This window comes from Vulpes lagopus, chromosome 1, assembly GCF_018345385.1.
Source record: "Vulpes lagopus strain Blue_001 chromosome 1, ASM1834538v1, whole genome shotgun sequence".
Taxonomy (NCBI): domain Eukaryota; kingdom Metazoa; phylum Chordata; class Mammalia; order Carnivora; family Canidae; genus Vulpes; species Vulpes lagopus.
Genome location: NC_054824.1, coordinates 17427979 through 17449694, shown reverse-complemented (window position 1 = coordinate 17449694; position 21716 = coordinate 17427979). Strand labels below are relative to the sequence as shown.

At 37.8% G+C, this 21716-nt stretch overlaps 1 protein-coding gene across 9 annotated transcripts in view; it reads left to right on the top strand.

The window, feature by feature from the left end:
- KLHL32 (kelch like family member 32) overlaps positions 1-21716 on the top strand; it is a 228684-nt gene that overhangs the window by 177908 nt on the left and 29060 nt on the right. For 8 of the 9 annotated variants that reach the window (XR_005989535.1, XM_041767385.1, XM_041767394.1 and 5 more), the window contains one exon: positions 20370-20428. The exons of the other annotated variant lie outside the window; for it this stretch is intronic. Coding sequence is in view for 7 of the 8 variants with exons in the window: in XM_041767385.1 (XP_041623319.1) it covers positions 20370-20428 (59 nt within the window). In the remaining variant the exon portion in view is untranslated. The remainder of the gene's footprint in view (positions 1-20369; positions 20429-21716) is intronic. 9 annotated transcript variants of the gene reach the window in all.

Below are 21716 nucleotides of genomic sequence, written 5' to 3'. Positions count from 1 at the left end.
AATTTTGTTTCTGATGTTCTTTATTTGCTTGTTCATTTGTTTTTTAGGTTCCATGCATAAGTGAAATTATATGGTATTTGTCTTTTTCTAACTTATTTTACTTAGCATAATACCCTCTAGGTCCATCTATGTTGTTACGAGTGGCATGATCTCATTCTTTTTTTTTATGGCTGAGTAATATTTCCATTCGTAGATCAGTGGACATTAGGGCTGCTTCCATAATTTGGCTATTGAAAATAAAGCTGCAGTAAACATAGGGGTGCATAAATCTTTTTGATTTAGTGTTTCTTTATTCTTTGGATAAATACAAGTAGCAAAATTACACGGTCATATGGTAATTTTTTTTTTTTTTAAGGAATCCCCAAACTGTTTTCCCATAGCGGCTACACCAGTTTGCATTCCCACAAAAAGTGCATGAGTGTTTTTCTCGACATCCTCACCAATACTTGTTTCTTTTGTTTTTGGTTTTACCATTCTAACAGGTATGAGGTACTATATCATTGTGATCATGATTTGCATTTTCCTGATGATGAGTGATGCTAAGCATCTTTTCATGTGTCTGTTGGCCATCTGTATGTCTTCTTTGGAGAAATGTCTGTTCATGTCTTCTGCTCATTTTTAAATTGGATTATTTGGTTTTTGGTGTTGAGTTGTATAAGTTGTTTATACATTTTGGATACTAACCCTTTATCAGATATTTTGTTTGCAATATCTTCTCCCATTCATTAGATTGTCTTTTAGATTTATTGATTATTTCCTTTGCTGGGCAGAAGCTTTTAATTTTGATGTAGTCCCAATAGTTCATTTTTGCTTGTGTCTCCCTTGCCTCAGGAGACATATCAAGAAAAATGTTGTTATGACTGATGTCAGAGAAATCACTGCCTGTCCTCTCTTCTAGGATTTGTATGATTTTAGGTCTCACATTTAGGTCCTTAATCCATGTTGAGTTTATTTTTATGTATGGTGTAAGAAAGTGGTCCAGTTTCATTCTTTTGCACGTTGCTGCCCAGTTTTCCCAACACCATTTGTTCGAGACTGTCTTTTTCCCATTACATATTCTTTATTACTTTATCAAAGATTAGTTGATCATATAAATATGGGTTTATTCTTGGGATCTCTATTACATTCCATTGATCTTTGTTTCTGTTTTTGTGTCAGTACCATACTGTTTTGATTACTACATCTTTGTAGTATATCTTGAAATCTGGGATTGTGATACCTCCAGTTTTGGTCTTCATTTTCAGGATTGCTTTTGCTATTCAGGGCCTTTTGTGGTTCCATACAAATGTTAGGGTTGTTTATTATAGTTCTGCAAAAACTGCTATTAGTATTTTGATAGAGATTGCATTAAATCTGTAGATTGCTCTGGGTAGTATGGACATTTTAACGATATTTATTCTCTGAAATCCATGAGCATGAAGTATCTTTCCATTTGTTTGTGTCATCTTCAATTTGCTTCATTAGTTTTTTTTTTTTTTTTTAAGATTTTATTTATTTATTTGAGAGAGAGAGCATGAGCAGGGAAGGGGAATTGGCAAAGAGGAAGAAGCAGACTCCCTGCTGAGCAGGGAGCCAGATGCAGTGCTCAATTCCAGGATCCCAGGATCATGACCTGAACCAAAGGCAGACACTTAACCAACTGAGCCACCCAGGTGCCCCTCCTTCCTCAGTGTTTTATAATTTTTAGGGTATAGGTCTTACCTTCTTGGTTAAATTTATTTGTAGGTATTTTATTCTTTTTGACACAATTCTGAATGGGATTGTTTTCTTAATTTCTCTTTCTGCTACTTACCACTGTATAGAAATTCAACATTTCTATATATTGGTTTTTTTATTCCTGTATTCATTGTATTGTATCCATCTGTTCATTGTATCTACTTCACTGTATTCATTTGTCAGTTTGAGTAGCTTTTTTTTTTTTTTGCTTGAATTTTTAGGATTTTCTGTATATGGTATAATGTCATCTGCAAAGTGAAATTTTTTTTTAAAGATTTTATTTATTTATTCATGAGAGACACATAAAGAGAGGCAGGCAGAGACATAGGCAGAGGGAGAAGCAGGCTCCATGCAGGGAGCCTCATCTGGGACTCGATCCCGGGACCATGGGATCACACCCTGGGCCAGAGGCAAATGCTCAACTGCTGAGCCACCCAGGCATCCCTGCAAACTGAAATTTTTACTTCTTCCTTACAAATTTGGATGCCTTTTTTTCCTAGTCTATTTGCTATGGCTAGGACTTCAGTGCTATATCAAATACAAGTAGTGAGAGTGGACATCCTTATCTTGTTCCTAATCTTAGAGGGAAAGCTCTCAGCTTTTTCCCTTTAAGTATGATGTTAGTTGTGGGTTTGTCATCTATGGCCTTTATTAGGTTGAAATTATGTTCCACCTAGCCCTACTTCGTTGAGGGTTTTTTTATCATGAATGTGACGTACTTTGTTAAATAGTTTTTCTGCATCTATGAAATGATGGTTTTTATTCTTTTTCTTGTTGATGTGATGTGTCGCATTGATAGAATTGCAAATATTGAACCATTTCAGCATCCCAAGAATAAATCCCACTTGATTGTGGTGAATTATTTTTTAATGTTTATTTATTTTTTTAAAGATAGATTCATTCATTCATTCATTCATTCATTCATTTATTTGTGAGAGACACACAGAGAGAGAGAGAGGAAGAAACACAGGCAGAGCGAAAAGCAGGCTCCATGCAGGGAGCCTGATGCAGGACTCGATCCCGGAACCATGGGATCACGCCCTGGGCCAAAGGCAGATGCTCAACCACTGAGCCACCCAGGAGTCCCGGTGAATTATTTTTTAGTGTGCTATTAGATTTGGTGTGCTAATCTTTTGTTGAGAATGTTTGCGTCTGTGTTTCATCAGAGATGCTGTCCTGAGGTTCTCTTTTTTTGTGGTGTCTTTATCTGGTTTTCGTACAGGATAACACTGGCCTCATAGAATGAATTTGGAAGCTTCCTTTCCTCTCCTATTTTTTGGAATAGTTTGAGAAGAATACATGTTAACTCTTCCCTAAATGTTTGGTAGAATTCATCCGTGAAGCTATCTGGTCTGGACTTTTGTTTTGGGGAATTTTCTGATTACTGACTCAGTTTCACTACTAGTAATCCATCTGTTCAAATATTCTATTTCTTCCTGATTCAGTTTTGGGAAGTTATATGATTTTAGGAATTTAGCCAGTTCTTCTAGGTTGTCCAATTTGTTGGCCTATAATTTTTCACAATGTTCTCTTATAATCCTTTATATTTCTGTGGTGTTGTTATTTCTCCTCTTCCATTTTTGGAGTTGAGTCCTCTCTCTCTTTCTCCTATTTTTTTCTTTTCTCTCTCTCTCTCTCTCTCTCTCTCTCTTTTTGATAAGTCTGGTTAAAGATTTGATCATTACAAAGAACCAGCTGCTGGTTTTGTTGATCTATTCTATTGAGGTTTTTTTGCTTTGTTTTTAGTTCCTATTTCATTTATCTCTGCTCTAGTTTGTGTTATTTCCTTCCTTCTACTGGTTTTGGGTTTTGTTTAGTCCTCTTTTTCAGCTCCTTTAGGTACAAGTTTAAGATTGTTTGTTTGAGATTTTTCTTGCTTCTTGAGATAAGCCTGTATGCTGTAAAGATCCCTCTTAGAACAACTTTTGCTGTAACCCAAAGATTTTGGACCATTGTGTTATAATTTTCATTTGTCTCCAAGTATTTTTTTATTTCCTCTTCTATGTCTCAGGTGACCTGTTCATTGTTTAGCATCATGTTATTTAACCTCCATGTATTTGTGTTCTTTACAGGTTTTTTTCTTGATTGATTTCTAGTTTCATATTGTTGTGACCAGGAAAGATGCATGGTATGACTTCAGTCTTTTTGAATTTGTTGCGACTTCTTTTGTGGCCTAATGTGTGGTCTATTGTAGAGGATTTTGCATGTGTACTAGGAAGGAATGTGTATTCTGCTGTTTTATGATGGAATATTCTGAATGTATCTCTTAGGTCCATCTGGTCCAATGTTCATTCAAAGCCAGTGTTTCCTTTTGATTTTATGTTTGGTTTACCTATCCATTGATATAAGCATGGGACTTACTACTTAGTATTACTATAAAGTTCCCTACTATTTTGTATTACTATTGATTACTTCCTTTATGTTTGTTATTAGCTGCTTTAATTATTTAGGTGCTCCCCTGTAGGATGCATAAATATTTACAATTGTTATATCTTCTTGTTGAATTGTTCCCCTTATGATTATATAGTGTCCTTGTGTCTTATTATGGTCTTTTTTGAAAGTCTATTTTGTTTGATATAAGTATTGCTACCCTGGCTTTCTTTTTTACTTCCATTTGCATGATAAATGCTTTTCCTTCCCTTTACTTTCAATCTGCATGTGTCTTTAAATCTGAAATGACTCTCTTGTAGGCTGCATACTGATGGGTCTTGCTTTTTTATCAATTCTGTCACTCTGTGTCTTTTGGTGTTTAGTGCAATAATTGATAGGCATGTCCTTAGTGCCATTCCGTTACTTGTTTTATGGTTGTGCTTATAGTTCTTCTCTATTCCTATCTTCTCTTGCCCTCTTCTCTCTCATGGTTTGTTGACTTTCTTTTTTTAAATTTTTTTAAAGAATTTATTTATTCATGAGAGACAGAGGAGAGACGGGGGGGGGGTGGGCAGAGACACAGACAGAGGGAAAAGCAGGCTCCATGTAGGGAGCCTGACGTGGGACTCGATCCAGGGTCTCTAGAATCACCCCGCAGGCTGAAGGCGGTGCTAAATTGCTGAGCCAACTGGGCTGCCCGTTTGTTGACTTTCTTTAGTGAAATGCATGGATTCTTTCTCTTTGTTTTTTGCATAACTCTTATGGTTTTTATTTGTGGTTACCACTAGGTGTGTGTATATAACATGCATATAGCAGTCTATATTAAGTTGATGGTCACTTAAGTTTGAATGTATTTTTTTTACCTACCCCTCCAAATTTTAGGTACACACACACACACACACACACACACAAATAGATCATGGCACTTCTTTTTGACCTGCAAAGTTTGTGCTAAAAAAATCACCTGATAGCTCTGGGGTTTCCCTGTATGTAACTGTTTTATCTTGCTGCTTTTAAAATTCTCTGTTTTGGGGCAGCCCGGGTGGCTCAACGGTTTAGCGCTGCCTTCAGCCCAGGGCCTGATCCTGGAGACCTGGGATTGAGTCCCACCTCAGGCTCCATGCATGGAGCCTCCTTCTCCCTCTTCCTGTGTCCCTGCCTCTCTCTCTCTCTGTGTCTCATGAATAAATAAAATCTTTAAAAAAAGTAAAATAAAATTCTCTGTTTATCACTACTTTTTGCCATTTTAAGTACTATGTGTCTTGGTGTGTACCTCCTTGGGTTGAATTTGTTGGGGGCTCTCTGTGGCTTCTGGAACTGGATTTGTTTCCCCATATGTGGGAAATTTTCAGTTATTATTTCTTCAAATAAATTCTCTGCCCCCTTTTCTCCCTCTTCTCCTTCTGGGATCCCTATAATTCTAATATTATTATGCATGATGGTGTCACTTAGTTCCCTAAGTCTATTTTCATTTTTTATTATATTTTTCTTTCCTGTTCAGCTTGATTGCTCTTCATTACCCAGTACTTTAGGTCACTGATCCATTCTTCTTCTTCCTCTAGTGTGCTATGTATTCCATCTAGTATACATTTAATTTCAGTTATTGAGTCCTTTATCTCTGATGGGTTCTTTTTACTGTAACTATCTTTTTATTAAGGGTCTCACTGAAATCCTCTTTTCTTTCCTCCAGTCAAGTGAGTATCTTTATGACCATTACTTCAAATTCTCTATCAGGCTTATTATTTATCTCTGTTTTATTTATATTTTTTGCTGTGATTTTGTCCTGTTATTTCATTTTGGACATATTCCTCTGTCTCCTCATTTTGTGTAACTCTCTGTGTCTGTTTCTATGTGTAGGGAAAATAAGCTACATCTTTTGCTCTTGAAAATAATGTCCTTATGAAGAACAGGTCCTAGAGTTCCTTGCAGTGCAATGTCCCCTATTCACCAAAACCTGGCACTTTAGGGGTGTTTTGAATGCATGTTGTGTATGTCCTGCTGTTGTCACTTATCTACAGTGGCCCTCTTTGTCTATTGTGGTCAGGATTTGATACTTGCATTATTAGTAGCTAGTGTGGGACCACCTTAGAATTAAGTTGAGCCAGACCAGGCATTTGCCAGAGATGAAGTACCACTGAACTTTTGGAGAATGTGGGGTGGGGTGTGTGGTGCCAGCAAGGTTTGTGTTGATAGGCGAGACCTGTAGCTGCCTCAACCAAGGCAGGCCAGGATGGAGGAAGTGGGCATAGAGAAGCATTCAGGGGCAGGTCAAGTGGTGTTAGCAAGGTTTATGTGGTTCTGCTGTGGAAGGGGATCTGCAGCTGAGGCCTGGCTGGTGGGGGCACGTCTGCAAGACGACATGGGATGGGTGCTTTTAAGTTATGTGGAGGGTGTTGGCACTGTGCTGGGCCCAGCAGGTGTCAATGTATCTAGGCTGGGGATGGGGGAGGGAAATTGTGCTCCCAAACTATTTTGTTCCTGAAAAGTCCCCCAATTATCCCTGTCCCTCCAGCATGCACTCTGAGAGTAGTAAACAAATTTTTCTCCTGTGTACCCCCAGGTGTTTCTCAAACTGCTGCTTCTATGCTGTATCTATGTGGGACTCTTTGTTGTGCTGTATCTTTAATAGTGGGGAATCAGTTACCTCTCACCCTCCCACCCCATGAGCCTACTGATTTTTTTAAGTTCCAGGTTTTAAAACCCCTGATTATAAGATCTTGTGAATTTTGTCCCCTCTGCTTTTCAAAGCCAAATGATAAAGGGATTCATTTTCTCTGTGTAGGCTTCCTGGTGTGAGAGTCCTTTCTTTTCCCTCTGCGTGCTATGGAGTCCCTTCCTTCTATTGATGTTCCTGTAGGTCCATTTAGTTCTTGACTATGTCTGTGCCCTTCCTATCCTCTTTGATGTAGCCTCTTTTCTACATTTAGCTGTGGAGAGTCTGTTCTGCCATCTTTAGGTCATTGTTTTGGGTTATTTGCACTGAAGTGGTTGTTACCTAGTTGTAGCTGTAGGACAAGGTGAGCTTAGGTTCCTTCTACTCTGTCACCTTCTTCAGAAGTCCTGATCATACAGTTTTTACTTTTGGTTTTGTTATTGTGATGTATCATGTTGATTGATTTGTGAATATTGAACTATCCTTGCATCCCAGGAATAAATCCCACTTTATTAGAGTGAATGATCCCAATATATTGTTAGATTTATTTTGCTAATCTTTTGTTTGAAGAATTTTGCATTTGTGTTCACTGGGGATATTGGCCTATAGTTTTCTTTTTCTTTTTCTTTTTCTTTTTCTTTTTCTTTTTCTTTTTCTTTTTCTTTTTCTTTTTCTTTTTCTCTTTCTCTTTCTCTTTCTCTTTCTTTTTCTCTTTCTTTTTTTTTTTTTTTGTAGTGTCTTCATCTGGTATTGGTATCAGGGTAATGCTGGCCTCACAGAATGAATTTGGAAGCTTCCCTTCCTCTTCTATTTTTTGGAATAGTCTCAAAACAATTAGTATTAACTCTTTAAATGTTGGGTAGAATTCACCTGTGTAGCTGTCTGGTCTTGGGCTTTTGTTTGTTGGGAATTTTTGATAACCAATTCAATTTTGTTACTAGTAATTTGTCTGTTTGGATTTTCTGTTTATTTCTGGATTCTATGTTTTGGAAGATTATATGTTTCTAGGAATTTATCTGTATTTTCTGGTTGTTCAACTTGTAGACATGAAATTTTTCATAGATGGAGCACATGAGTGACTCAGTTGGTTAAGCCTCCAACTTTTGGTTTTGGCTTAGGTCATGATTTCAGGACTGTGAGATTGAGCCCTGCATCTGGCTCAGTGCTCAGTGTGGAGTCTATTTGGGATTCTTTCCCTCTTCTTCTCCCTTCTCCCTGCCATTCCCCTTGTGCACAATCGCTCTCTCTCAAATAAAAAAATAAATAGAATCTTAAATTTTTTTCTAGTTATTTCTTGCAATCCTTTGTATTTTGGTGATATTGGTTGTTACTTCTCTACCTTCATTTCTGATTTTGTTTGAGTCCTCTTATCTTCTGTGTGAGTCAGTCTAAAGGTTTATTGGTTTATCTTTTCAATGAACCATCTCTTGGTTCCACTGATCTTGTCTATTGTTATTTTAGTCTTTGTTTCAGTTCCATGCACTCTGAACTGTATTGTTTCCTTCCTTCTACTAACCTTGGGCTTTGTTTGTTCTTATTTTTCTAGTTTTCTTTTTTTAAAGATTTATTTTATTCGAGAGAGAGAAAGAGAGAGAGAGAGGCAGAGACACAGGCAGAGGGAGAAGCAGGCTCCATGCAGGGAGCCGGACGTGGGACTCAATTCCGGGTCTCCAGGATCATGCCCTGGGCTGAAGGCGGCGCTAAACCACTGAGTCACCTGGGCAGCCCTTTTAATAGTTTTTTTTTAGGTGTAAGTTTATTTGAAATAATTTTGCTACTTGAGGTACACCTGTATCACTACAAACTTTCCTCTTAGATTGCTTTTGCTGTGCCCAAAAGGTTTTTGACCCTTGTGTTGTCATTTTCATTTGTATCCATGTAATATTTAATTTTCTCTTTGATTTCTTCACTGACCTATTTTTTTGTTCATTTAGTAGCATGTTTTTTGTGTTTCTGTTTTTTCCATTTTTTCTTCTAATTGATTTCTAGTTTTATACTGTTTTGGTCAGAAAAGGTGCTTGATATAGTTTTAATCCTCTTAAATGTATAGAGACTTGTTTTGTTGCCTAACATGTGATCTCTCCTGGAGAATGTTCCACGTGCAATTGAAAAGATTTTATATTCTGCTGCTTTTGGTTGTAATGTTTTGTGTATCTGTTAAGTCCATCTGATCTAATGTGTCATTGAAGACACTGTTCCCTTATTGATTTTCTGTCTGGATGATTTATCCATTGATATAAGTGAGAGAAGCAAACACCTTTAAGTAAATCTTGAAGACTTCTCAGCTTTCTCCAATAATCTTTTCTAGTTGTTTAACATCTGCTCTGACAAAATTCTCCCTTGCATTTGAATTAAATTCATTTGTATTCTGCCCATTTTTCCTTCCACTGTCCTCAATAGTCAGGGAGACAGCGGTAGTCTTGGCTTACAGGACAATGCCTCAGTTATTGGCAATTCATTGATTTTCATTGGAGAAAGATAGCTCATGTCAGGTTTTAAGTGCTCTATAATTAATGAATGAAGTTAAGAATTGGATTAACGAAGAAGATAAATGAGACGGATCCAATAATTGCTGGTCTTATATAACAAAAACATTAGATATGAGTGAACATTAGTATATGTAGATATCGTTAGATAAAAACTTCATTTATCTTTTAAGTATATATTTCAATATTTAAGAAAATAACCACCTTGACTATATCTTGTTGGCTTTGCTGAAGAAATTTCAAACTTGGCTACAAATAAGCCTTTGCTAATAGAAGGAACAGATATGTGCTTGACTTGGAGACAAAACAATGATGGATTAATGAAATCAATGTAATTTATATTTTCTTCCAACTTATATTCCTTCCATTGACTCATTTAGTTTTCATATGTCATTAATGCATTCCTAAATTTTGCATTGCATTTCTAAGTTATATATGAATTTCTCACAAATATTTTAAAAAATATTTCCTGTTTTCTTAGCTTTTAAAAACTAGTTTTTAAAAAAATACTGCAGTTTCCCATACATATTCTTAAAGGTTTGAAATATTTAACATCTTCTTTAGTGAGGCCTTAGTAAAACACAGAAACTCATCCTAGACTGGCTAAATCTATCATTCTGGTATCAAGCTGATTTCTCTTTCAATATGAGTCTGTATGTTTCCTTTTCCATTTTATTAAATGTATCAACTTATTATAGATCTTATTGCTCTATCACTTTGTTTTTCCCCCACTGTGAAAGGAAATACATTTCCTTTGTTCTTCTTTTGCACTAATGTATGCTGCCTGTGTTAACCATACTTAATGAAAACAATCACAATTTTCTCAGGTTTGTTTCTCCCTACTGTGTACTTGAGATGAAAAACTCACTTCCCTGTGTATAGTACAATACCTTTAATTGGAAAGAAAAGGAAATCACCAGTGACATTTCTAATACCATCAGTTGTCTGCCTCTTTCCTCAGCACCAGCTTATAATAAATCAATTGTGAATCTAACCATGGATGGGGAAAGGTACTAGATTTGCTAACAGCCCCCTTAAAAAAAAACAAAGCAGGTATATGTCACCCTATCACTGATTTAGAAGTGTTGCCCAGATTTATTGTTGCAAATAAAAATGTTTGAGGCTATTCCTTATCCTTTATCAAATAATCAAGTATTTCCAATTTAATTGATGAGGGGATCAGGTCATTGGCATACTTCTGGTAGTTTGCAAGCTTTGCCTGAGGTGAAGAAGTAAGGATTTTAGAATGTGGATTTTAGGAGCTTATTTCTGTTCCATAAAACACAAAGTGAATGTCTCTTTAGAGATTCAATATTTCTGGCATGTTCACTGGCTCTGCATACTCCCTCCCCTTTCTCTGTCCATTTTGGGGTCAGGACACCTTGAAACCTGTCCATGGTTTTTAAAATGAAACAAGCAGAGATGAATTCAGAAAATCAGGCTGTATGGATATGCCCATTAGCATTTAATTTAAGATGTTAGAGATAGTCAAATTTTACAGGCTCCTGTAGCATTTGACACTGTGACCCAATTCACAAATGCTCTACATCATTTCTACTTGAAATTCACAATACTGAAGCAAAAGAAGCATTAAATATTCTGTCGTTGTGCTTTAAAAGGTATGCTCTCCATTGTGAGGTATTGTTTGTGAACTACTAAAAAGATCCCTTTTTTGTGAGTGAAAATTAATCCTGAGCTCGTCTTGCAGAACAACTTACCTTTTCATTTTTGTCAAATGGCACCAAGATAATGGGAAGCTAACCACAAAATTAGTGCTTTAAAACTATAAACATAAGACAAATGCTACTATATTTATTCAAAAGTGGTATTTAGTGCTTTCCTGATTCTCTTGGTGAATGCTACATCCTTACTTAGTCTTGTGCTGGTTCATAGATAAATAAGATTAATTCAGGAAACACACTTCCTACCCTCTAGGAGCTGACAATCAAAGAACTCTTCAGATATTTCATTAATGAAAGAACATTTGTTAATGCTTCTTTAACTCCCTAGAGGATATGTTTATTTTCATCTTGATTAAATTTATATGAAGCTTGCATTGCCCCATTTTAAATAACTTTAATTTTTTCAAACCTACTAAAGGGACTTTGGCTTTTCTAGTATTCATTAAAATTAGGACAATGAAAATTTCATAAACATTTTTTAAGTGCTATAGCTTTAGCTTTTCTCTAGGTTTGTAAATAATACTTTACTTGTATCTAAAAAGTCACATACAAAATATTGGTAATTAATATGGGGGTGCAGTAAAGTCTGGCTTATGGTATCCTGAGGTCACAGGGCATGTGGGACTTGCTCTGCTTCTCACTGGCCAGGAGATGCTGAGCAACTTTCCTATCCTCCCTTAGTCTTTTTCCAGGCTAGTGTGGACTGACAAAGGAGAGTAAGACCTACATCCTGAATTGGGACTCACAGTGTGGTAGAGGGAACAGACTCTTCAACAAATGATTATGGTATTCTGGGTGATAGATGTGAGGATTGAAGTCTTTTCTCAGGAACAGAAGTGGTGTAAAGCAAGGAGGGCTTAATGCGGGTTTCACGAAGGTTCAGAGCACCTTCATCCTAACTTGGCCTTAGGTCCACTGGCTGCTTCCCATTTACTCATTAACCCTTCCCTCTCCTTGTGAGTGGGCTTCATGGTCCAAATATTTCAATAATTCTCCCGCCATCTAGCAAGCACTGGCTCTGGACCAACCCAGTGGTCCACTTTATCTGTGCCTATGCCAAGACAGCTAAATCCTGTGGGAAGAGGCCAGTTGACAGGAGGGCTTGGTGTGGGATCTGCTCAGCTCTCCGAGTCCTCTTTGTGCCCTACACTAGTGTCCTTCCATCCTCGCTACCCCTGCCCCCCTCAGCTCCTCCTCAGCCACCCTTCACTGCCTGGAACTTCCTCAAAACCCTCACCCCTCAGACTCAGAGACAGGACCTTTTCTTCTATTTTTTGGAGCAAATATCAGAGAGGAGGGTCCCACAGCAAGTCAGATGAGATGAGATGAGGCAGAGGAGAGTGAGAGGAGACAGATGGGCAAGAGGTAGATGAAAAGAGACCAACGCGGAAGGTTGGGAGCTAGTAGGGAGGAGGGTGCAGAGGAGGGGTCTGAGGAATAAGCCTGAGAATGTGGGATGGGCAAGGTCAGAGGAGGAGTGTTAAATCAAAACCAAAATGGAAAGGGCATGGTGAGAGGTGCCCAGTACTGCTGGGACATCACAGTCCAGAATATTCATTTTCTCTGTAATTTTCAATCAGGAACCCCTTGGTAACTTTAGTTAAAGTAGCTTTAGGGGAATGGAAGAAAGTAGAAGCAAGAATGTGGTAGCTTGGGGCGTGGAAGGAAAATGACGAAGTAGAAAGTGCAGGTATAGGTCAGAAGCTGGGATACCATCTCAATTTGGTTTCCTAAATTGGAGTTTACCCGACAACTTCCTGATTCTTATGCTCCACCTACCTACCAGGAGAGGATGTGCTGTTTGGTTTCTAGGTACACACATACTTTTTTCAGAAAAAAGAATAGGAAGGAAAGAAAAAGATGCGAGTTTGGCTGAGAGAAGAGAGAGTAGCTATTGGGAGAAATCCAGTCAAAGGAGGGAACTTTTTTTAAAGGATGCAAGTGCATTAAGCATACTGGTAGCTAAAGGAAAGGAGAGAGCAAAATTGAAGGTGAAGGGAAGGGGTCATTCTTTGGTTGGTAAAGGCTAAGCATATCCTCTAGGAATGGTGCCAAGTCCATGATGACAATAGGCACAGGGTCTCAAACAGGCAGGAGGGATTTGGACAGGAGAAGGGGAGACCCCTCAAACTCTAATCTTGGAAGATGGGGGACAACTCTAGGTGTGGACCTAGAGAAGCTCCCACATGAGGGTCAGGAACCTGAGGAGGTTGCTTGTTGATGGAATCAAGTGAGAGACAGGGTTGTCTGTTGAAGTTGTGCTATGTCAGGACCATGTAGAGGGTCTGAGGGAGGTGGCCTTCCAGGGCGGGGGTGGAGGTGGAGGACAGGGGGTTGGTAAAAAAGCCTCTGAGATAAAGCAGAGGGAACTGACATGTTTTTAAAAATTAAGTGTCAGAGCTCTTATTAAGGTTGGAAACAGCAAAATGATGGTGACCCAGTTTGTACATTTCTGTCTTTTTTTTTTTTGTATACTCACTAAAGAATGGAGAGGGCCGATCCTTGGATTCACTCCAGATGGAAGGTTTTTAGGCTGTGAATAGTCCAAAGGATCCTATTGGAAGGGTTCAGCTTGTTGGGTTGGGTGAGTGTCAAGGACTTAAGGTTTGCTTGAGGGTGAACAAATGTGTGTCTCAAGTAAGTACATGAGAGAGTATCTGTCTGTTGCCCCTGCGGGCAGCTACCGTATGAGGAAGCCACCGGCCTGCTGGAGGTTTGGAGCTTGAAGATGTGGTATGTCCACTTAAAAGTTCTTAGTGACCTGGTATCCCCTTAAGAATGAAATTTCTTCTTCGTTGCTTTAGACTCTTACAACCCTCTCCAGCTTTTTCTTTTCTTTTCACTTCTCCCCCAGCCTTTACTCTTCCCCATCTGAAAAAGACAAAAACAAAACCACCATTGTATTGCAGTGAGAATGAACCAAACAGCAATGACCATCCACAATGCTTTTGAATGAGCCAAATGGCTAACTAAGTATATAAACATTAAAATAAAAGAGCTAAATGGCTTTCAAGCCATCACCTTCAGTCTCCAAAATAATTAACAGAGGTTTCATCCTAAATGGACTTCCCTTTATTCTGGAGAAGTAGCACTTTGTTTACCCTCCCATTGCTGCTCAGGAGATGAGGCTTAAAGATGTTAAATAGTTTTGATAGATCACACAGCTGGTATTTGACAAAGTCAGAATTTGATCTCTGTGTCTCTGGTTTTTGAAAACCATGCTTTCCGCATAAAACCGTACAAACCAGTTGTTTATCGCTACAATAAAGGTCTCAAAAACAGATGCTTACATTGTAAAAAGAATTCCCGAATGACATGACTGAAAGTCAAAGATATACTGAAGAATTGTCATTCCTGGAGACTTGTTTAGATCAACGATCACTTGATTATCTTTAATTGTTTGACCACTTCCTCAGGGCACAAGAGTTGAGCCACAAAATAGACATTCTCTCCTTTTTGTGGAGAGAACAGTCTTTGTTTAGGTGATCCATTTGTGTCTGACCAGATGGATCTAAAAAAAAGGTGGAATAAAGAGGGAGCTGAATTACTTTACCTAAAAATATGGGAAATATGTCGTTTTTTTTATTTCTAAGAGGAGGGAAAGCTAAAGCTGCATCATGGAAATGGGAAGTGGTTAAAGAATTTGATGGCAGGAGGGAGATTAAAAACTCAACAAGAATACAGCAAGCCAGGACACTAGAGACAGGTAGAGGTGACCTTGAGAGCTTAACTCTGCTTGGAACGTGCAGAAATCTTTGGAGGCAAGATTTCACCTTTCTATAGAATGAGGAATGGGAGTTGGAATTTCATTGAGATTTTTAAAGGGCAGATGACATCTGCATTGTGGTGGATTTTATCTTCATTTATCATCGCACTTACCTTAAATAACACATGGTGCATTATTTACATGTTTTGCATCACAAGTTTGTATCTGTTCTCTCTAGGTGACGTAAACATAATTTACAAATTTATATTTTCAAGTGCATCACCCTTTCTTTATAGGTATTTTGTAAATTTGAGACTTTTCTTTACGGATTTTGAGTCTATTAATTACCCATCCATTTGTGTGGTTTCCTCAAGTGTGACAGAAATAATATGGATAGTAGTTTTAATTTGATGCATGGATTAAGTATGCTCCTATTCAAGATGCTAATTCAGTAGAAAGATTCTTTTACCGTTTTTGTAGTGTTATAAACACTAAAAATACGGACAGTCTACTGTGTAAAACTAGGTAATATAAAAGTTTATCTTTCATTGTAAATTTTATTTATTGTAAATATCCCTATGGTGTCCCTTTTATTAAGGACTAGTAATGAGTTTGGCTTTTTTTAAAAAATGACTAATGTGAACTCACACCCAATGCCAGTCATTCATTTGGTAATTAGACAATAAGTGTGAAGTTTTAGTTTTTTGAGAATTAGAGCTTATTTAGAGAGGCGAAGCTTTAAACTATTAAAGAAAAAAAGCCTTTGATACCTTATAGCCAGCAATCTCGTTCTTAGAAAAAAAAATACTAAAAAAAAAGTTAAAAAAATAATACTACTACTTTCAGACAAAATTCATTCCTTAATTCAATATTCTATACTTCATTATATTTTCAATATTCCGTATATACTCATTTGTACTTTTTATGGAAATGATAAGAAACTCCCATAAATAAACTACTGCCGTACTGTAGTGAACTTCCTCTGTGTGTGGGTTGCCTTTATGCTGTGCGCTCTGAATCCAAAACCTGTGGGAGAGATAGTGTCATCTCCAGTTTGCATAAAAGGAACCTGAGCCTGGCTGTGTTAAATTCTCTCACAAAGATCGTCCTAAAGGAACCTGTGCGGGGTGATGCCCCAGCCTGTCCTGAGACTCTGCCCCTAGACCAGCCTAACGCTGGACCCTGCAGGCCTCCAGGAGAGCTGCAGAGAACTTGAGATGGTTTTCCGCAGTCCTCAGTTGGCTGGCAGAGTTCCAGCCTGCAGTCTTCCCTGAGAGCGCGGACACGTTCAGTTCTGCGCATTCCACTCTGTCCTTCTAAGGGTACAAGTGCTGTGTCATGTACTGCGGGTTTCTACTAAAGAGTGTAGTATGTAAGACTCTGTATCAACAGATGTACTTTCTCTCCTCGGAGGAAAAAAATAGATAGAGCCCCTGACTTGACTTACCCTGACCCATATATATTGAGAGCTGTTTTCCTAAACCCAGTATTATGTAGACATTGTCAGTATCCACCAGTTGTTGCTTTTGAGCACAGTGAGTTTGGGAGTCAGTGACTTGCAGTAGTCAAGACAAAAATCGCTTGTTTGGCAACCACCTGTCATCCTTTCTTCGGTATGCATTCATCCATTTGTCACCACGTTTTGTGAAGAGCTGAACAGGGAAGCTTAAGAAAAATGCTTTACTCTGTCTTGATGATAGAAAGCATTTCTCATTGCTGGTAGCATGGTGGTAACTTTTCATTCCTTCTGGCAGTTTTTAAAGACTTATTTGACTTTGGGGGAACCTGCAGTATATCTTTAAGTCACAGTTCAAAAGTATAAGACAGGGTTGTTCATTTTCAATTTTGGCTGAAAAGTCTTAACTTGGACTGTGGCACTTCAAAGTTAGGGAAAACTTGGCTTTAAAAATGGATGCTGATACGAGATGGCATATTTAATGACAAATGTATCTATAGAAAGCTGTTAAGATGCAGATTATCCCCCCCTGGGGTGGGGGAGGGAGATCAAAACTGCCAATCTATGAAATGTACTCGATAGAGGGAGGCATAGAATCTATCTTTGCAAGTGCTTTGATTGCAGGGGACAGTATAGCAGCATGTGGCATCATAACCCAGAGCAGGCAAATCAGCTTGATGACTTTCAAAGCCAGGAATACTGCTGCAGGCAAGGGTACTCCAGTCTAGGAGAAATTAAAACATATAGAGACTGTTATTAATTCCATATCTATTTTTGTATAGTCAAATCTGTATGCAAATCCTTAGCATCTCATTTCAGCAGATTAATCTAAAAGTGAAGAGTGTTATGTGAAGAGAATGTAATGATAAAGCTCTGCAAATAACACTGCTAAAGAAATGTGGGCCACAAAGTTGGATGCTTTTTTGAAATTTATTTTTTGTACTGAGAACAAATGGTTTTTATTTATATGATCATTTGTAAATTATTTCAAAGGAGGAAAGCAATAAAACCAATTTCTAAGGTTCTCCCTTGCAATCCTGACTTGGCAAAAGTTACAACACTAGGTTTTTAGGCACCTCCTGTGGTTTAACATTCCAGAAGTAATCAACCAAATAACTAACTAGGATTTTTATTTTTACTCTCACCTAGTAACCCAGTATCTCATTTTTAAACATTGTCATGTGGGTGAAAATTTGTATGTAAGGGTAAGGAATGTAATTACTGCGTGCAGATTAAGGGGGGAAAAAACTATTACAAATGCAACTGTAGAAGAGAGTAAATAATAAGTCTGAAGAGCATGAAGATAAATTGTGTGCCCTGCCTAGGAGAGAGGATGTAATAGCTACATTCTAATCCATTGGTTGTACATTTAATCTATAATGGGCAGAGCCTGATACATATAGTAGTGTAAATATTTTCAAATAGTGTCATAAACAGATAGTTTACTGCAGTAGATATTAATTCTGTCCCATATTTCTAAAACAAGGAGAGAAACTGTCAAAGTTTTGAAATAATGGGTGGGAGCTTTACCCTCTGCTCCCTCTCATTTGGAGAAATGATTATAGGTGAGCTGGACATTAATCTGGTGGTTATGGTCCAGATCAAAAGCACTTGGCAATCATTTTAACCCTGAAGACTTGTGAGGTCTCAATAGATTTGATTATTCTTATGTAGTTATGCTAAGAAAGAATGATTGGACATTCAATTTTTAATCAGATAAGAAAAGGAAGGTTGGGAGGAAAAAGCAAACATACCTCTGTGTTTATTTGGACATACATTTTGACTCTATGTAGGCATTTCAGCCTCTGCTTGCTTAAGTGTATTTTCTTTTCCTTTGATTTTATTTTAAAATGAGACATTCAATAAGAAATGCAGAGAAGACTCTTTGAGGGCAGGAAGCTCGTTTCTCTCTGTTCTTTGTGAATTTACTCTGCAGATAAAGCTTTCATTGATCTTAAAAGTAGTTGCAGACTTCAGAGAGAATTAAAAAAAAAGCCCTCCAGTTAATAAAAGCCATAGTCAATTATATGAAAGATATGATCTCCTTATTGGGGTTGAATGAGAGAGTAATGATTGGCCTGGACAGGTTCCCTTTCCCTTTATGTATCCATTAGTATTGATTGGTTATTCAGCTCAGTTGAGGATTGTGCACAAATCCTCTGGATTCTCATTGACTTAATTCCTGGCCACAGAGTTGATGGTAGTGACTTATTCTAAGGACTGAACCGTCAAAGCAAAAATTATACTGGGCAAAGTTAAGCAGACAGGGAAGACTTTGTTCAAGACTATTGCAATAGGGGAGGGAGACCAGAATGCAGTCTGATATCAACTCCTCTGAAGAATAAGAGGTAGGAGGGTTTCGAAACACTGAACTTGGGATGCCTGGGTGGGTCAGCAGTTGAGCTTCTGCCTTGGGTTCAGGGTGTGATCCCAGGTCCAGGGATCAAGTCCCTCATTGGTCTCCTTGCAGGGAGCCTGCTTTTCCCTCTGCCTATGTCTCTGCCTCTCTCTGTGTGTCTCTCATGAATAAAAAAAATTTAAAAAAAAACAACACTGAACTTTATGAAAAAAATACTGAAGGAGCATTGGAGGAAGGTTGATCAATGTGATGTATTGAGCATATTCAGCTCCCTCTGATTTTGTAAATGTTTTTCACTATAATTAGGCCATTTGTGTTTGCTGACTGGCACCCATCAGAGTGAGGCTCCCACCCTCCTGCACAGAAACTGGGAGATAGGAACATCATCTTCCTTGATGATTATATTTCAATGGGATGGCTCCTAGGTCTTTGAGGAAGTTATTCCCAGGTTGTACAACTTACAAGAAGCTTCTTAAGTGATTTGTATCTCGCGGAGGTGGAGAAAGCATTTACAGGGTTTCTAAAGTTAAGTCCTTTAAGAAAAGGGATGTCAGGGGCCTAGAGATAGAAAGATAAAGTAAAGTTGAGTCAAACTGAGAAAAATGTTAAGGCTGTTTTGGTCATTATTGTAACAGTATACACTTTTTGAATTCAAAAAATTTCAATAGAAAAGACTTTTAGTCTGGTTCAGTTTGAGACCTTTATTGCAAAATTAGCTGCTTATTTGTGATACTTATGAAAATGTTGCTCATTTTAAATGAGCATCTAGAACTATATAAAAAGCACTATTTCTAAGGAGATTTGGGGGGGCATTCTCATATTCTTGCTATTTTCTTACCTAACATTTAATATCTCCTAGTGTGATTTTCTTATAGTGCTGTTTTATATGGTTTTTAGTTTTCCCATTTGGTGGTAAAAATTAAAGTAGAATCAGTAATTTCTGGGTTTTATAGGGTTCACTGCACACCACAAATGTGAAAGGAAGCATGAGGACAGATAAGAGAAACTTTGTTAGAAATGTGATGATTTTTTAGTGGTTCTTGAGTAAGCAGAAGGTCTTGAGTCTTGGATCTGAGCAGTTGTCAGGAGGCTTTAGAAAAGTTGATAACAATACCGACTATGTGCAGTGCTCTAGATGTGTGCTGTACAATATGGTCACCCATAGTCACATGTGCCTTATTAGAGCACTTGAAATGTGGCTAATCTGGTTTGAGATGTGCTGTGTCAAATATATATTGGATTTTCAAGACAATACGTTAAAAAAAGAATATAAGGTACCTCCATAATTTTATATTAATTTCACACTGAAATAATAATATTTGGCCTATGTTGAGTACAATAAAATTTATATTAAGTTTACTTTCAATATTTCTTTTCAGTTTTTAATGTGGCTACTGGAAAATTTAAATTTGCATACGTGACTCACATTGATGGCTCCCATTATGTTCTGGCTCTGGCTCTAGATTTCTTTTGATAAGTCATGTCTTTTCTTAGATATAGTTCCTCCAAAGAGTTATCAAGATATCACTGTGTTTGTGTACAGAAGGTTAGAGCTGTAAAATTGCCAGTTTAGCTACGGACAAGAATTTTCCATATAATTCTGTCCTGGGCATAAATTTCATAGAGATTTGTCCATGTGTGTTTTGTTCCTTCCATACTTTGCCCCTCATTCTGGCCATGCAGAGCAGCTTGCCAGAATTGGGACCTCTTGGTAATCTCAGCATACTTGTTGCGTGCTCTCAATTGAATTGCTTCTGAAATGTTTCTTGAAAATGAAACTGCTTCAACAATAAGCTTCTTAATTATGTCATGGGTTCACCACGAGGGTATACAAACAGATCCTCAGCAGTAGCTAATTTTCCTTTAATTGTATCTCATTCTTACGTTGGAATATCCTATTTCGTATTCATGAAAGCTCTAACACATGTTAATCCATTCCAGGTGGGGTAACTAACACAGCACAATATCAGAACAGACTAATGGTATATGAACCGAACCAGGTAAGAATCATATAAGAAAAACTCATTATCTTAATTAAAATGAATTTTAAAAGATTTCCACAGTCATTAGTGGTTGAAATGCCAAGTCTATACACACACACACATACATCCTAAACTTATATAGAGAAAAGGAAGCATCTGGATCAACTGCCTTTTGGTTGCCTTTTTTTCCTCTCACAAAATTTTAGTTCTCTTAGCTTTATGCTATACACTATGCTTAACTCCTTCAGAGTTTTGGATGATGTAGAAAAAGGGGAGATATGTTGATGAGGTCAATGCCCTTTATTTCCATTATCTCAAGGGGCTGTTCATAGAGGCATCCAGAGAAAGGATTTTGACCTGTTGTATGTCCTTTTAGAAGATTATCATTTCAAGAGGGGAACATGCTTACTGTTTCATGACTGCCAAATAAAATAATAACTTTTACTTAACTCAGTGTAGCCAAAATGTCTTAGCTCATTATCTAGGACAAGTCTGAAGTATCTGGAAAGTGTGAGGATGTATTTTGTCTAACAGCTGGTGCCTGAACTAGTAGCATTTTGATGACATCTGGCCCTTCTTCTGCTCACTTGCCATTGACCCTCAATGAGTCTTTTGTCCCCAAAAGAAGAACTAATTTTGTTCTCTTTTCCTTCTACCACAGTATCTGTGGCCTTGGCAAATGTTTTCAGAATTTCACCATTTCTATGATTTTGGTAATGTAAATATTTTTCATGATGGTGGCAGTATTCCAAAATGATTTGATATGGGGATTTAATATCCGTCAGCTGGAGATAATGGAACATGGAACAACAGGTTGGCTTTGGCAGCCTGGGTCAGGATTGGCCACCAACTGTGTGTCCTGAATGACCTCAGTTGATTTGGTGTCTTTTTATTTCAACATGATTTGATTCTGAATTTAACGAAGGTGTTTCTCTCTTTGCAAGTGTGTTTCCTGATGTCATTAGAAGCTGTAGATTTCAGAGACCACATGTCCATGGGCCAGATGTCTCAAGAGGGATCATTAATTGCAGTTGCTTGAGTTCGGTGCACACGTGGTTAAAGAGGAAGAAGGTGTTAACATTTCTCAAATGAGTTCTGTTTCATGTTTGTACACACATGCTCTTTTTAAAAATTCTACTGGCATATTGTTTACGGTGGGTACTGGCAAACATCACATCTGCTTGCATCTTGTTCAGAATCTCAATAACTCTATCATTCAGCCCTGGTGCTTATTTCTCTTCTAGGCCTTTGTGGAGAGTCGATAATGCCTGCCATCTGCCACAGAGCACATCGCTACCTGCCAACA